This window comes from Ictidomys tridecemlineatus, chromosome X (assembly GCF_052094955.1).
Source record: "Ictidomys tridecemlineatus isolate mIctTri1 chromosome X, mIctTri1.hap1, whole genome shotgun sequence".
In the NCBI taxonomy this organism is placed as follows: Eukaryota; Metazoa; Chordata; class Mammalia; order Rodentia; family Sciuridae; genus Ictidomys; species Ictidomys tridecemlineatus.
Window position 1 is genome coordinate 3494408 of NC_135493.1, and position 14967 is coordinate 3509374.

Here is a 14967-nt window from a genome sequence, read left to right on the forward strand (position 1 = left end):
TACCATGTGTCACCCGGATGGGAGCCCAGATGTCTTCCTTCCCCCCATCTTTTATTCCTCCCCTTTTTCCTTATATCCCTTATATTTTTCCTTTTTACCTCCTTGTTGTCATTTCTCCCTCCTTTCTTACTCAGAGCAGGTCCCAGTCTTACTTCTCCTCCAAATCCCTCAGTCCCAGGTCCACATTGAAGCTGTATGGCAGAAGTAAGGCAGAACCAAATAGTGTGGGTGGCAATGATCTCCCAGCTGGCCACTTACCATAGTGCCTACTCTTTGTTAACAGAGGAAAAACCTGCAAGTGTGGCTTTGCAGGACCACTAGACCCAAACCCAGGATCTTCCTGGATCAGCTTATGGTCACCATGAAATATTCACTCTTAAAATAGCAGACAGTATATTAAGCAGTATATCAATCAAAATTATTCAATACACAGCAAGATTTGAAAATAGACCAAAAAAATAATATTTTATCCAGCTCCAACTCAAAATCCTCAAATGTCACTAATCAGTGATTATTCCATCTGGCTGTGATATTATCTCTGCAACTGGGTAAAAATCCCACCAGAAACTAGTGTTTCAGGCCTGTGGTAGCTCAGCTGGGGACTACTGCTATCAGTTTGGATCTAAGGAGCAACTTTGTGGTCACATACCAGTGGTTACCAACATTTGGAATGGCCCTCTCAACAGTACCTTTCTGTAGTCAATACCTGAAGCTGTCCTATACCACAGACTCTCAGCCCTCAGCACATTTAGGCAGTCATTACCTTCACTGCCTTGTTTTGGGGCCAAGAAAAACTATTTTCTGTTCCACATGCTCATAACTGAAAAGGAAGAGCAAGAGCATGCCTGCAAAAATGACCTGTGTTTCTGGGACTCTTTGCAGGCCAGGCTCCTCTTCCCAGACTCTTTGTTCCTCTACCGGCACACTGGCCCACATCTGCACCAAACTGGTTTATTTCCTGAACCCACTGCTGTTATGGACACAGGATTGTTTCTTAAAGAGTTGTGTGTTTATTTTATAGGCATACTAGGAAACACAGACCCATCTGCACATGTTAAAAAATCAAGAACCACACTGAGCCCCTCATTCTTTCAGCAAATATGTATTGGCATCTACTCTGAGCCAGGCACTGAAAAAGGACAAGGCGTAACAACAAAAGGTAACATGATCAAGCAGGGCTGGAAGGGATCTCTGCACTCACCTGAATCAGCAGGGGGCTTTTAAAAACCACAATGGGGAACCCCAGCCTTTGTAAAAGAGGGGACAAAATGAGGAGACACAGACCTTGGTTTGGGGGGTCTGGAGTAAGGAAGTGTATCCCAAATTGTTCCACCATTTTGAGAGGGGCCTCCAGCCCAGCTGCTCTTTCTAAGCACATTGCATATCCTGATGCTCAGAGATGAAATCGATCTGCAGAGGTGAGTCACAGGCAGACAGCCAGCGCAGTCACAGAGCCCTTGTCTGCATTCCCAATTTGCCTGCTCAGGTTGTCGCCTTGTTAATGTTATTTACCAAGCCCAGTGCCCACAATGCCTGTCTCCAGCCCCTGCTAGAGCCCTCCAGCCATTGTCCCTGTATGTCTGTCATATCTTGTCATTGCTTTTCTGAATCCAACAGGTCTGGGCAGCTTGTCTACAGATCTGCCTGCTCACACTTGTGTCCCCAGAAGCCAGGAAGGCCACCTAGAATCCCCAGACCTACCCCCTCCCAGAACTGATCCCAATTGTGATGTCTAATAGCTAAACCCCTCTTCTCTTTCCTTGGTGAAGAAAAGGAAGAGCTTCAACAACAGCTCTGTAGCATGGCATTCTGCTGCTCACACATGTGTCTAGAGTCCCTGGCAGTGAGAGAAGCGGGCAAGGTGCCAGGCTCCATAGAAGATGTGGGGAAAGGGAGATCTGGGGAAGACACCCAGAGAGTTTCCTCCTGTATCCATAGCTCCCATTCTCAAATTCCTTTTTACCTGAGGTCTTAGAGTTCACCCTCCCTGAAGTTCAGGTTGCACAAGAGAGCCCCTTCATCTGGGAAGATGGACAAGGATTTGGAAAGCCTGGAGGGTCAGCTCCACTCATGGCGCACGAGCGCCCCCATTGTATTCTGAGCCTGGAGGTGGAACTGCATCAAGAAAGCTTTCTACAGCCTGAGGCAGCCTGCCCACCCACAGCAAGCCAGACCATGTGCCAGGCTGCTGCTAGCACCCACCTTAAGCATCTGCCCATCCTACCTCCTTAGTCTCTCAAGGCCTAAATCCTAAAAGCTGTGCCCCCTGCAGCATTGGACAGACCAGTTGAATATCTTGGTGATACTGGAGCAGTTCCAACCTCCCCAGAGCCAGAGTGTTCCAGAATGCCAGATCAGAAGCACTCATTATACAGATCAGAAAACAGAGGCTTCAAAGACAAGGCAGTTTCTTGTTCTCAGAAAATTCTAGGTATTTGTATAATCTCATCATGGTTCCATTCTAACTCAAGTCCTAAAGCCCCTGTAATCACTTGCTTCACCCTAATGGACCAGATACAAGTGTTGGGCTATGCCCTAGGCACTCAGACCCTCAATAATCAGAGGGTTGCCTATGGTTCCTAGGGATGCCTACTCCTCTGGTTAGCCTCCGGGGAAAAGTTGGAAAGGCCTGGATGTGGCACAAACCCAGGCTATGAAATCGAGTTGGCATTTAAATGACCTAACAACAAATTGCTCAATTTAATTTGCTTACTCAATCCAATAAAGGAGAAACAAGAAAACCCATCTAATTAAAAACATTGATCCATAGAAACTGGCAACTCCAAAGGCCTTGCTGGAAGTTAGCACTTCAACAAACTTGAGTGATGCAAGGGTATGAGTTGAGATAAGACAAATCTATTCTCCTCCTGCCCCCAGGAGGGCTGTAAATGGCCCTGAGAAACTCCTCACTTAAAATAAGCAGGAAACTGATCCCATAAGGGAAAGCAATTTGTTCAGTTCAATCAGTGAGGAGAAGTTAATTCCAGGATATGTGAAACTCAACAAAGAATCAGGCTCCTGCTCCACTCCATCCTTACTCTTCAACACCCTTGCTTAATTGGCTTCATGGACCCAGCACCTCATCTTGTTTGCCCTGCCAACAACTCTGCACACTTCAAGACCTGGGGCAAACATTAGGTTCTCAGGGACAAATCTGTCCATGGGGAGAAAAGTAGCAGCTTGCTCAGACCCTGCTCAGGGCGCTGCCTAGTTTGAGTCATGTGGACTGGCAGTAGGTTGAGAGTGCTGGAAAGGAACAAGGCTTCACCAAGCTTGGAGGAATCAAAGACAAGATGGTTTCACTGAATATAATGTCCCCTTCCCCAACTTTTCTACTATGCTCTGTGCTAGGTTTCCAGGAATCAAAATTTCCAACTCCTCAGTAAATGAAGATGTGGCAGGACCCGCTTAGATTATGGGGCTCCTACCAGGCCCTCCATGAGCATGGCCCTCGTCCCAGCCACAGTGCCAAGTCCCTTTTGGACCCATGCTTAGCAAACCTTTTATCTAGAAATGCATCTTCATTGCCTTCCCCACTGGGCCTAGCTATAGCTGGCTTGGTGTTGGGCCCTAAATCAAGGCTAGATTGTCCTTCCAGGGAAATGTCTGCCTCAGAGAGAAGCAAAATCACTTAGTATTTGGCAGCTCAGTCTCCCTGCCAGGGGGAAGGTGACCTGCAATTGAACCCACAGCTAGTATGACACACCATTCCTCCTGCTGGGACCAGATGGCACCCCATGCCTGCCTACCCCAGCTTCCTGTTCAGGTTGAGAAGCTCTTTTTTCAGCAGAGCTCTCTACAAGCACACACGCATGCACGCACGCACGGCCTTCCCCTGCAAGTAATTTGGCTACAGGTAGGCAAAATCAATCACACAGACCTGTCCCCAAGGAAAAGGGGGGAAATCCACAAATAAGCATGAGTGTTAGGACAGAACTATATACCTGCTTTTAGAAGACCAAAGAAAACTTCAGGGAAGATGTAATATTAAAGGTGAATTTGAAGGATGAGAGGCATGTTGCAGGCTAGAGCTTAGGGGAAAGAACTAGGAATAGCTGAGTTTCTTGTGGGCCGGCTCCTGTGGGTTATGGAACGCCAAAGAATCACAAACAGCTGCAACATACCCAGGGCCATGAGAACAAGCAGTGATGTGAGGTTGGGATGCAACCTAAGGTTTTCTTTGAGACTAGGGAGGGTGATCAGTACTTATGAGGGGAATCAAAATGGGAGATGAGATAGCATATCATGAAGAGGATGTTCTGAAGACCAGGAGCCAGACACAGTAAGACAGAGAGGACAACAACTGTGAGGCTGCCAAGACAAGAGAAAAATCTGTGTATGCAAGAAATCAAAGGGAGCTGGAGAAAAGCATGGTGAAGGGAAAAGCCATTGCCATTGAGCAAGACCTGGGGACCACAGGCAGGAGTTTGAATTTTAGCATAAGAACAATAGAAAAACACCAGAAGTTTTTAAGCTGAGGAAGGATGGAATATGATTCTTGTGTTTTCAACACTCTGGTGGCCAAGTGGAGAATGATTTGCAAATGAGAACAAAGACCGGAGCCAGGCTATCACTCTGTAGCTGTTCAAGGAAAGAGTCAGTGGTGGCCTGGGCCACAGCAGGGCCAGTGGCGGTGGGAGATATCCATGGATTCTGACCCCACTTTGAAAGTTAAGCATATGATATTTTCTCACTGATTGGATATGACAGATAAAGGGAAGAGGCTTCTGTGATTTTGGCCTGAGTAACTAGGATTTTGTGCCATTACCAACATGAAGAAGATGTTGGGGAGAGGAGTAATTAAGAGTTGAGTTAGGCTCATGTTAAGTTGGAAATACCACTGTGGTGTGGAATAGACATTTGGAAACACACTACCATCTGGGTGCTACTTTCATGCACCATTGGAACAATTATTTACATCATCATTTTCTTTAAATCAATCTTAAATAGGTTGACTTTTTTTTTCTTAAGCTTAATGCTAAGCAATACTATCCATACCAATCAAGAGTTTTGAGAACTACTAGAATTTATTTTCTAAATATATGTTAAAATAAGTACTGACACAGTCATAGTGTTCAGGTCCCCTTTAAATTCAATTCTGGCATTTTCTGCTTCCCCATCCTCCATCAGGGTCTGTGTACCTAGCATGCACGGGGTCCAACTGGGCATTTGGCCTTCAAACTCAGGAAAATCTGAGGAAATTCGAAGGAACTACAGTGGTGCATTGTAGAAGAGAGACTGGTCCAACAGTTCTATAAACCCCTGTGGAACAGCCACCTAACCGCCCCCACAGCCTCTGCTCAGTCCACTGCTTGAAGGGTGGTGGGCGGTTCACAAAGGAGAATCCACCCTACCCACTTTTCTGAGGTCCATGCGCCCTCTGGTGGCTGGGTTCCTTCTTGTTTGTGCCTTAAGGACTTGTTTCCAGGATATGGAGGGGGGAGGGGTATACATGCCTTAGTCTCCCTCGGAGGGAGTGGTCAGACTAGCTTTAAGCTCCAGATCAAAGAATATATAAATATTGCTAAGGCTTGGACTCAAGCTATGCTGGGATGGAGGTGTGGTGGGTGGGAACCAGGGCTTTTGTTTTGTACAGAAGGTTACAAATGCAGAGAAAAGCAATTTGATGACCATATACAAATAGAGCAATTTACCTTTGGTGGGTATTTTCAGAGGAAAATAAAAAACATTCCAATTTTAACATTTTTTTTAATTAATAGCAGAGAACATCAGGCTGTGCTGAATAAATACAGCACATAATGGAAAATGTACTTCACTTCTTATATTACAGTCAGTTACAGGAGAGAGGCGGGGGCGTCGGCCAGCCACAGACAGGAGAGAGTCATGCTCTTGCAGAGAGAACAACAGGGAGGGGGTGGGTGGGGGTTGGTCAGAAACTGACACTGTCTAGGCTGACACACAGGTGCTCACATGTACAACCACATCATGTTCACACAGATGAACAAACACCACACTCAGGCATGCAGCCACGCACACCACACACACACACACACACACACACACACACACACACACACAACACAGACTCTCTCACACAAACTTAAGAGAAAACGGACATTCAAGGTACAACAAAAAGTTGTGGGAGATTGTGCCCAGCAATGCTGGGGAAAGGGAATCTTGGGGCAGGGGAGGGGGGAGAGGAGAGCCAAACCCTATAGTACATGTATTGAACCAGTGGGGTCCCCATGTGACCCAGAGGGGCCACCTGCTTTGCTATAGGGATACCAGCAAAGACCAGATTCAAGATTCAATATCCACTCCATGATGTGGGCTGGAGGTGAACACCTATTGGGACTGAGCTGCAGGTGAACCAGGCTCCAGGGAGAAATATTACAGATTTCTTGCTAAAACTAAGGCAAACGTTTTCAATTTTCTGGCCCTAGTGCTATCCTATTCCTGCAAAAATAGCATCTTGTCCAGGTTCCAACAATTGGTGAAAACTGAACTTCTTAGTGAACCCTAGCAACAAGTACCTTGGCAAGCAGCTGGCTGGGTCTCCAAGGATTTTTTCTATTGGCTGTGCCTCTCTTGAGGTGGAGGGGCTTAGGAGTCTTTTCTTCCATCCCAATACCCAAAGGGTATCACACAGCACTGTCCCATCATAAATACCATTTTCCTGTTGTTGCCACCCTCAGGTATCAGGACCTGGACCTGGGTAATGTTACAGATCCTTCCAGGTGAGGTTTCCCCTGGTAAGACTTATTATTGTAAGCTAGGAAAGAAGCCAAGAAATTATGTTAAATTTCAAAGTCTGACTAGAAGAATTAATTCACATAAAAATGAGTAGTGACACCAAAAGCCTAAGAAACAAGAAAAACACTAGACAAATTGACCTGCAACAAAATTAGAAATTTCTGTGCATCAAAGAACACAATCAACAGAGTGAAAGACAGTCAATAGAAAGGGGGAATATTTTCAAATCTTATCTGATAAAAGGTTAATATCTATAATGTATTAAGAACTCCTACAACTTGACAACTCAATTAAAAATGGCCAAAGAACTTGAATAGACATTTCTTCAAAGAAAACATACAAATGACCAAGAATGTGAAATACTCTCAAAAATCACAACTCATTAGAGAAATTCCACTCAAAACCACAATTAAGACAGTCTCATACAGATTATGAGGACTACTGTCCAGAAAAAGAAAATAAGAAATGTTGGTGAAGATATGGAGAAATTAGAAGAAAGTGTATGCTGTTGATGGGAATGTAAAATGGTGCAACCACTGTGGAAAATGGCATGGAAGTTCCTCAAAAAATTATTAATAAAATTATCATATGATCCAGTAACTACACTTCTGGGTTAATATACAAAATGTAAAAATGGGGTCTCAAAGAAATATTTGTACACCCATGTTCACAGCAAGAGTATTCAAATAGCCAAAGGGTGAAAACAACCCAGGTGATCATCAACATGTGAATGAATAAACAAATGACATATTTGTACAGTGAAATAATATTCACTTTTAAAAAAGGAAGGAGATTCTGAGATACATTACAACATAGATGAATCTTGAAGACCTTATGCTAATTGAAATAGGCCAGACACCAAGGACAAATACTCTATGATTGCACATATATGAGGTTACTAGAGTGATTAGATTAATAGTCAGATAGTAGAATGCTGAATACCAGGAGCTGGGAGGAGAAAGGAGTTATTTAATGGGTACAAAGTTTTAGTTTGCAAGTTGAAAGAGTTTTGGAGATTGATTTCATGACAATGTGAATCTACTTGTCACTATTGAATTATACATATAAAAGTCATCAAGATGGTTAGAGTTATGTGCATTTTATCACAATAAATGAAGGAGTGAATGTTATGTATGGACATGAAAGCATGAGAGTCCACAGCTAGATCTTCTTGCCCACTGATCAGTATTTGTCCCTCAGACTGCTGAAATCTAGTAATACCAGATCAAATACCTGCTTCTCCAGAAGATCCTCCCCAGCCCCCCAGATAAAACCATGTTTCTCTCAAAATACAGATGCTGGCAGATGGAAGCAGAGTAGTTTGGGTTAGTTGTGCTCATTCGTTCATTCCCACTCACTCTGTTTGCTCACTACTCCAGTGAATAAACATCTCAGAACCTCTACTCTATGCCAGGCACATCATCAAGGCTGCAGACAGCATTGAGGGAGACTGTCTTGGCCTTGCCCTCAAAGGGCCCATAGTCTGGAGGGGAAACCACATCCATTAAAACCAACCACAGAGGCTGGCAGGGGAGTGGGTACAGGCAAGGGGGTTCTCCAGAGAGCTGGTACCCAGCTTGAGTCCTATAAGACAAGTAGGGGTTACAGGCAGGGGAGGATTTCAGTGGGCATGCCAGGCAGAAGGAGTCTGGACAGCAGCAAAGAAATGTGAATAAAAGGGAAGAACAGGAAAAGAATGTGGAGAAAAGAGCTGAGCAATAACCACAAATAATTGAAAGTAATTTATTAACTTCAAGTGCTGCTAAAGCACATATGAACTAGAGTATCCCTCCCACCACCAGCCTTCAAGTCTTCTTTTGAAATGCTCTGCATAGAGGGGTGATGACTAGAGCTGCCAGCCACCTCCTTCTCCAGGTGGCATTGCTCACTGGATGATTGTCAGTTGCCTCACTCCTCACTCCCTTTCCTGGAATGGACCAGAAACCAGAAGCACCATCATCTCCTGGTCCAGAGAGGACTTCAGAGATGCCACTCTTGGCTGGCAGAGAGACAGGCTAATCAAAAGAGCAGAGTGGCTACATACAGATGAGCTAGAGAGGGGTAAGAGAGCAGCAGAGAGCATGCCATTCTTTGGATGGGCTTCTTCAGAGCAGATCATTGTCCACACCTCCAGTCCCAGGACAGACTCCTAAAGGACAGTTCAGCTGCTGCTCTCTTCATTCCTCAGACTTGGGCAGGCTGAAGCTCCTGGAAATGCAGCCAACATGGTCTCTACTGTCCACAAGCTTGACTGTTAGCTACACTCAGAGGGGTACCCCTGGATGTTTAGACCAAAATCATGAGCTTTGAAGAGGCTTTGGGGAGAATTCAGAGGGCAAGAGATGTAATGCATATGAATCTGGAAATCTAGACAGCTCTTCTACCTCCTGGGGTCAAGGCAAGGAAGGCTGCAGAGGCCATTGGGCTCGCACCCTCATGGCTCCTCAGCAGTAGCTGGCTCTGGGCTGGTCACGCCATCTGACAGGTAATCCTCCTCATTTTGTTTCATCTTGGTCTCCAGAACTGTGATGCGCTGCTTGAGCTTCTGCTGGGCCCCTGTGTACTCAGCCAGCAGGCGGGCAAAGCGCGTATACAAGGTCTCCATGTTGGTCTCCAGTTGCTCTAGCTTTTCCTGCACATCCACCTCCATGCTGGCTGCCACCTCATTCTCATCCAGCAGCCCCTCCTTCATCAGGATCTCCCGACCTCTCTCCTCCAAAACCTTCTTGGCGTCAGGGTACTCAGTCACTGCTTCCATGAGATCATCCTTGGACAAACAGAAGAGATCTGAGTAGCCCAGGCTGCGGATATTGGCCGTGCGCCGATTGCCCATTTTGCTGCCCTTAATGTTAAGGATACTGATCTCTCCAAAGCAGCTCCCAGCAGATAGTAGAGCATACTGAGTCACACCATCATCAGCCACCACCGCTAACTTGCCCTCCTTGATGATGTACATCTCCTTGCCAATATCCCCCTTACGGCAAATGTAATCCCCGGGGCTGAAGACCTGAGGGCGAAGCTTCAGTACCAGCTCTACCAGCAAGCCAGCTTCACAATCCTGGAAGATGCGCACTTTCTTGAGTGTGGAAAGGTGGACATTGATGGCTATCTCAGCCCTGAGCTTAGCTGGCAGATTCTTGAGAACTTCCCGCTCATCCACTGACTTCTTATTGGTCCACAGGTAGTCAAACCACTTAATGACCTTGGCTTCCATCTCCTTGCTGACCTTGCGGAACTGCATGTAGTGTTTGACAGCATCAATCTTGGCCTGGAACTCTGCCCTGGTAGCATTCATGTTGGAGATCATGGAGCCCACATTTCCCACGATGGTGGCGAAGATGAGGACACCAATCAGGAAGTCAAAGATGACAAATAAGTACTCCTCATCCTTTACAGGGGGAGGTGTCTCCCCAATGGTGGTGAGGGTCAGTGTGGACCAGTAAAGACAGTAGATGTATTCCCTAGCCAGGTAGCCATATTCAGGGTCAGTGATATTGGGATAGACCCAGGTGTCAACCCCAAAGCCAATGGACTTGGAGATGGCATAGTAGATGCATGCATTCCAGTGGATGATGACCAAAATGTAAAGCACCAGGTTGCTGATACGAAAGATGTTGGGGTAGCTGGTGCGAGTCTCAGTGCGATCAAAGAACTCAAACATACGGGCAAAGTGCAGTAGGCGGTTGAAGCGCACCTCAGGACTATGGATGCCCACAGCAAAATAGATGAGGTCTGTGGGGATGATGGAAGCCACATCCAGCTTGAATTGCAGGGTGTGGATGTAGTTGTCTCGCAGTTTCTTGGTATCTTTGACCAGCAGCCCCTGCTCTAGGAAACCTAACAGATGTACAAGCCAGTATGTCACCTCTTCCCTCAGATCTGTTCCTCCTTATAGGATAATGATAAGCAAACTAGTCATTTATCCCTTCATCCCAAGGAGAGATATAGCTCACATGGTAGGCTGTCCAGAAAGACCCAAGAGAGCACCCCCGATCAATCACCAACCAGGGTTCCAGCCAAGCATTTGAGTCCAACACCATGTCTAGTAGATTTCTTCAAAATTTGGACTCAGGCCTTTGGACTTAGGTGTCATACTGCCACCTGTGCTTCCCAGATGCTTACTCACCTGTGCGTAATCGGATGAAAAGGTCTGCAATGTAAACCAGATCTGAGAAGTAGTCCAGTACCAGCCACACCAGGAAGTAACCTCTCTGTAGGTCACTGAAGCAGGCTCTGTGAAAGAACAAGGCTGGCTTCACCCTCAGAGCCAGTTGAGGTCTCCTGGAAGCCCCAAGCTGAATGTCTATTTGTTCAAGGCTTGAGAGGGCCACAAGGGGCACTGATAAGTCACAGTCAGCCTGGTGCCAAGGAGACACTGGCAAGTGACTTCTACCCCAATCCTTATCATTATGTAGATATCACTGTGTGTGCATCACTACTGACCATTAATTGCCTACCTCACACATTAGACTGTGAGCTTCAGGAGGGCAGAGACTTCCTCCATCATCACTGCCAGTCCTATGCCTAGCCTGGGGCACCGGAATTCAAGTGTCAGTTGAATGGTGTCAGTGGAATGAATGAATATGTCATTGGAAGAGCAAATTACAGCACACAGTTGAATAGATTCCATCTTCATCACTTCAACATACACCTACTGAGCACCCAACACAGAACACTGGCCAGCCAAGTATGGGTAAGCCCAAGTGAGCTAGGGTTAGGGTAGAAGAAGTATGATTGGAGAAAAGTTGGAAGCTGCAGGAGCTCTGTAGGGTAAATTATGGATGGGGCCGGGCCTAGGAAAGGGCCTGGGGATAGGGAAAATTAGGGGATAGAATCCAGGATGGTGATCCCAAGAGTGTACTAGGAATGGTAACATTTAGAATCAAATTCCAGCCTCTTTTTCACAAGGCTGCAGAACCACCAGTGCCTGCCATTGTCATGGCTTTCATCCACACTAGGCCATCCCAACACTTTGCACTTATTCCTTCTGCCCACAATGTTCTCTCTGCCAAGAATAGAATCTAAACAGCTGATTGCCTCCCACTAATGAGGTCTCAGCTATAGTCTCACCTTCCCAGAGAGGCCCACCCTGACTGTTAGATCTCTAGCAACTTTCTGCCATCAGTTCCTGGAATCATCTTGGTCACTTCTGTCCTCCAGTAGCCTAAGAGTTCCAAGGAAGAGATACCATGCCTGTCTTGCTCTCCACATTATCCCCATCATTGAGCCCATAGCATGGTACCCAATAAGTGCTCAGTTAAACCCTTTCTGAATGACTGAAGTGGGAGCAGAAAGGAGTGAGGAATGCTGCCAGGCCACGTTCAAAAGGCTTTGAAGGCCATTCTTAGGGCTTGAACTTTGTCCTGTGGGCAATAGGGAATTGAAATGTTTTTTGAGGAGGGAGTAGTATCACCAAATCCCAGTTTCTTAGAATCACATTAGTTACAAGTGTGGTAGATACAAGAAATAGATATGGTTGCTGCAGGTGTCCCAGGAAGAGAAGAAAGTGGGGCTAACACCTTTAAGACTCCCTCTAAAGGGAACATGGGCTATCAAGGTAGATGGAGGTATTTTTGGCAGCCAGAGAATCTGGAAGGAAGGTTGGCTTGGTATGAATACTGTCTTATGCTGGGACTGGCTGGGACCTGTGTGCTCTCAATCCCAGGGCCTATGGATTGCTCTACTTTTGGCTACCCTCTTCCAGACCCCTCCCTACTCACCTGGCCACCAGCAGGCACCAGTTGTACAGGACAGGCATGGCAATGACAAAGAGCCAGCGGTAATACCAGTCCCCAGCTGGGTCCAAGACAAATAGTTCAAATTTCTTTCTAAGGAAACAAACAAAGGCCAGGCTTGAGGACCAGCTCCCCCAAGGAGACAGCACTACATGTTTTGGAAGCTTAGGGACCCCCAAGAATCACTGCTTAAGGGAATATGTGGATGAGGGGTAAATTGTCTTGGGGCTCCATTTTTCAGGGACCCAAAACCTGGTACCATACATCTGACAAGTGTGAGACACTCCCCTTTCTGGATGTAGGGTGGCCCATTGGCTCTGAAGCTCTCTGGAAGCCCCTTGCCCAGAAGGCACATCAAGGGGCAGAGTTTTGGATAGAGAAGAGCATCAGGGTCTGGGGAGGGATAACCACAGGTTGGTAATGCAAGCTTATCCCACTGTTCCTATATCCCTCCCAGCAAAAGAGACAAACTCCAGGCAAGTGAGAACTACACGCTTCTTGCCCACCCTACTCTTTCTTTTTGCTCCCCAGCCTCCAAATCACTTTTCCAGATGCTATGCCATATTTTGGCAAGAGCCCTTTTCCTTCACTGACTAGAGGTGGGGAATGTTAGCTTGGCCAGACATCCACAGTGGCCTACTCCTTCCTCAAAGAGTAGACCCTCAATCTCTGCCTTCTGCACCCTGTCACTTTCTCCTGCTCAGCCATCAGAGCCTTCCCCATCAGGTTCCTACATGGTCTCTTCCAATACATACTTCCTTGCCCAGAGTAGAGCTGGAGTGGGCCTGCCCTCAGCAGCGCTCTCTGATTGCATCCTCCTCAGCATTTACCAACTGCTGGAAGTGAGGCTGGAAGTGGCATGCCCCTGGCTGAACCCCCTCCCTGCCCACATTCACTTTATGAGCAGCAAGAGGACATCTGATAGAAGGTCAGCTAAGGTGAAAAAAGACATTAGATGTTCCCATAGAAAATAGACCACGGGCTATTGGAGAGGCTGTAGGTAGGGACAACAGAAATGTTCTGGAGTTAAAAGCATAGCAGGTCATTTCTGTCCATCCCTTTCCCTGTTATGACAGGGCTTGACATAACCCCTGGTCTGCCCCTGGCAGTGGCATTAGAAACTACACTGAGTTCTGCAATTGTGTGCTTGGGAGCCCTTTGAGCCCCACAGGCTGGACGGTTGTACTTGGTGCCCTTTCCCTCGCCGTCTTTGTCGCCTTTGCCATCCCCCTGCTGTGTCGTCACGGTCTGGAGTTCAGGCCCACGAAAGCGCTCGAGGAATGAATCAGGCCTCGCTTCCTCCTCCCTGAAATTCCTGTTGGCCCAGTCTCTGATGACCCCCACCAGGCGGACGATCCTAGAGATGAGGGAGAGAGAGCATGAGCCTGAGAGCTCACTGTTTCAGCAGAGGGAAAATCGGGGGGTCATGGGAGATGAAGAGGGAAACCTGGAAACAGACCAGGCCATGATTTCCTGTGTGCTAAGAACTGGGACATAGGCCAGCATTGAGGGAAGGGTCTGGGACTTAGGCATGATTCAAATACATCCTGTGGGGACGGGTACCTAGGAAGATTTCCAATAGAAGGTGCCATGTCATTTGATTGTGCAGAACAAAAAGCAAGTCTTCAATGCAAAATGGAGGTTGTGTTAATGTCAGGACAGGTCAGGATGGAGGTTGCCTCAGGCTTCCTGATTTCCTTATAGAGCCTACTGGTCTGGGGTAGTGACCTCGGGGCCCTCTACCGAGGCCCCTCTGCAGTGAGAGATACCTCCCCGCAAAGTTCAGACTGTGAAGTGTGAAGGGAGGCCTCCTCTGGCCTCTCCCATCTTGTCTCACAGGAGCTTTGGTGTTGCTCAGGTCTCTAGTGTCTGATAGAAGGCTTAGAGGAGTTAAGAGAAGAAGGGCCATTGTAGTCACCCTGACAAGCCTCAGAAGGGGGAACAGCAGGTTAGGGTGGGGGGAATCACCTTCGGAAGCCACCCCTTCCCCGTCGTGGGGTGTCCATCTCCGCCAGCCTCTGCAATTCAGAGGAGGTATCATCATCAGCCGCAGACTGTGGCCTGTAGAGAAAGCGACAGAGTTGACCCAGGGTTCTCTGGGTGTGTGACTTGTCTTGCCTCCTAGGACATGCCTAGAACTCTTATATTCCCTTGAAAAGGAATCCTAAAGCCAAAGATAGCTTGCTCTACAACAATGGTGCAGGCATGATGGGGAGTAGCAACCTCTGGACCATCTGTGAAATCACCCAGCCTCAGCAGACTCACCTGCTGCTGGTCCTGCAGTCATCTTTGCCATTGGCCTTGATGGCAGGGGGTTCATGATGGTTATTGGCTGTAGCACTCTTCACACCATTGGATTTTTCAGTCATTCTCCATGTACAACCAGGGCTCTTACCTGCCAGGGATATGACCAAGGGAGGTCACAGAGGATTCTCATACCCATATGGAGCAGGAGAGCTATAGGCAAGCAGGGTGAGAATAGAACCAGGGCCCAGCTGGCTTTGATAATTCCTATGTT

General features: G+C 47.1%; 1 protein-coding gene across 1 annotated transcript; it reads right to left on the reverse strand.

Annotated features, from left to right (window-relative positions):
• Positions 1–8507: 8507 nt before the first annotated feature.
• Cnga2 (cyclic nucleotide gated channel subunit alpha 2) lies at positions 8508–14831 on the reverse strand. The gene is made up of 6 exons (XM_005338508.5): positions 14715–14831; positions 14418–14510; positions 13636–13806; positions 12435–12542; positions 10841–10947; positions 8508–10551 (listed from the first exon to the last, which is right to left on the reverse strand). Exons 1-6 carry the CDS (start codon positions 14816–14818, stop codon positions 9149–9151), a joined length of 1986 nt encoding a protein of 661 aa, XP_005338565.2. The 5' UTR covers positions 14819–14831; the 3' UTR covers positions 8508–9148.
• Positions 14832–14967: the final 136 nt, after the last annotated feature.

Bases quoted from the DNA above. Each gene is read 5' to 3' on its own strand.
- Cnga2 (XM_005338508.5), bottom strand. From the start codon at position 14,818: ATGACTGAAAAATCCAATGGTGTGAAGAGTGCTACAGCCAATAACCAT. The intron at 10,948-12,434 runs GTGAGTAGGGAG...GTTCTTTCACAG, and splicing joins TGGTGCCTGCTGGTGGCCAG to AGCCTGCTTCAGTGACCTAC. The intron at 10,552-10,840 runs GTGAGTAAGCAT...TACATCTGTTAG, and splicing joins TTTCATCCGATTACGCACAG to GTTTCCTAGAGCAGGGGCTG.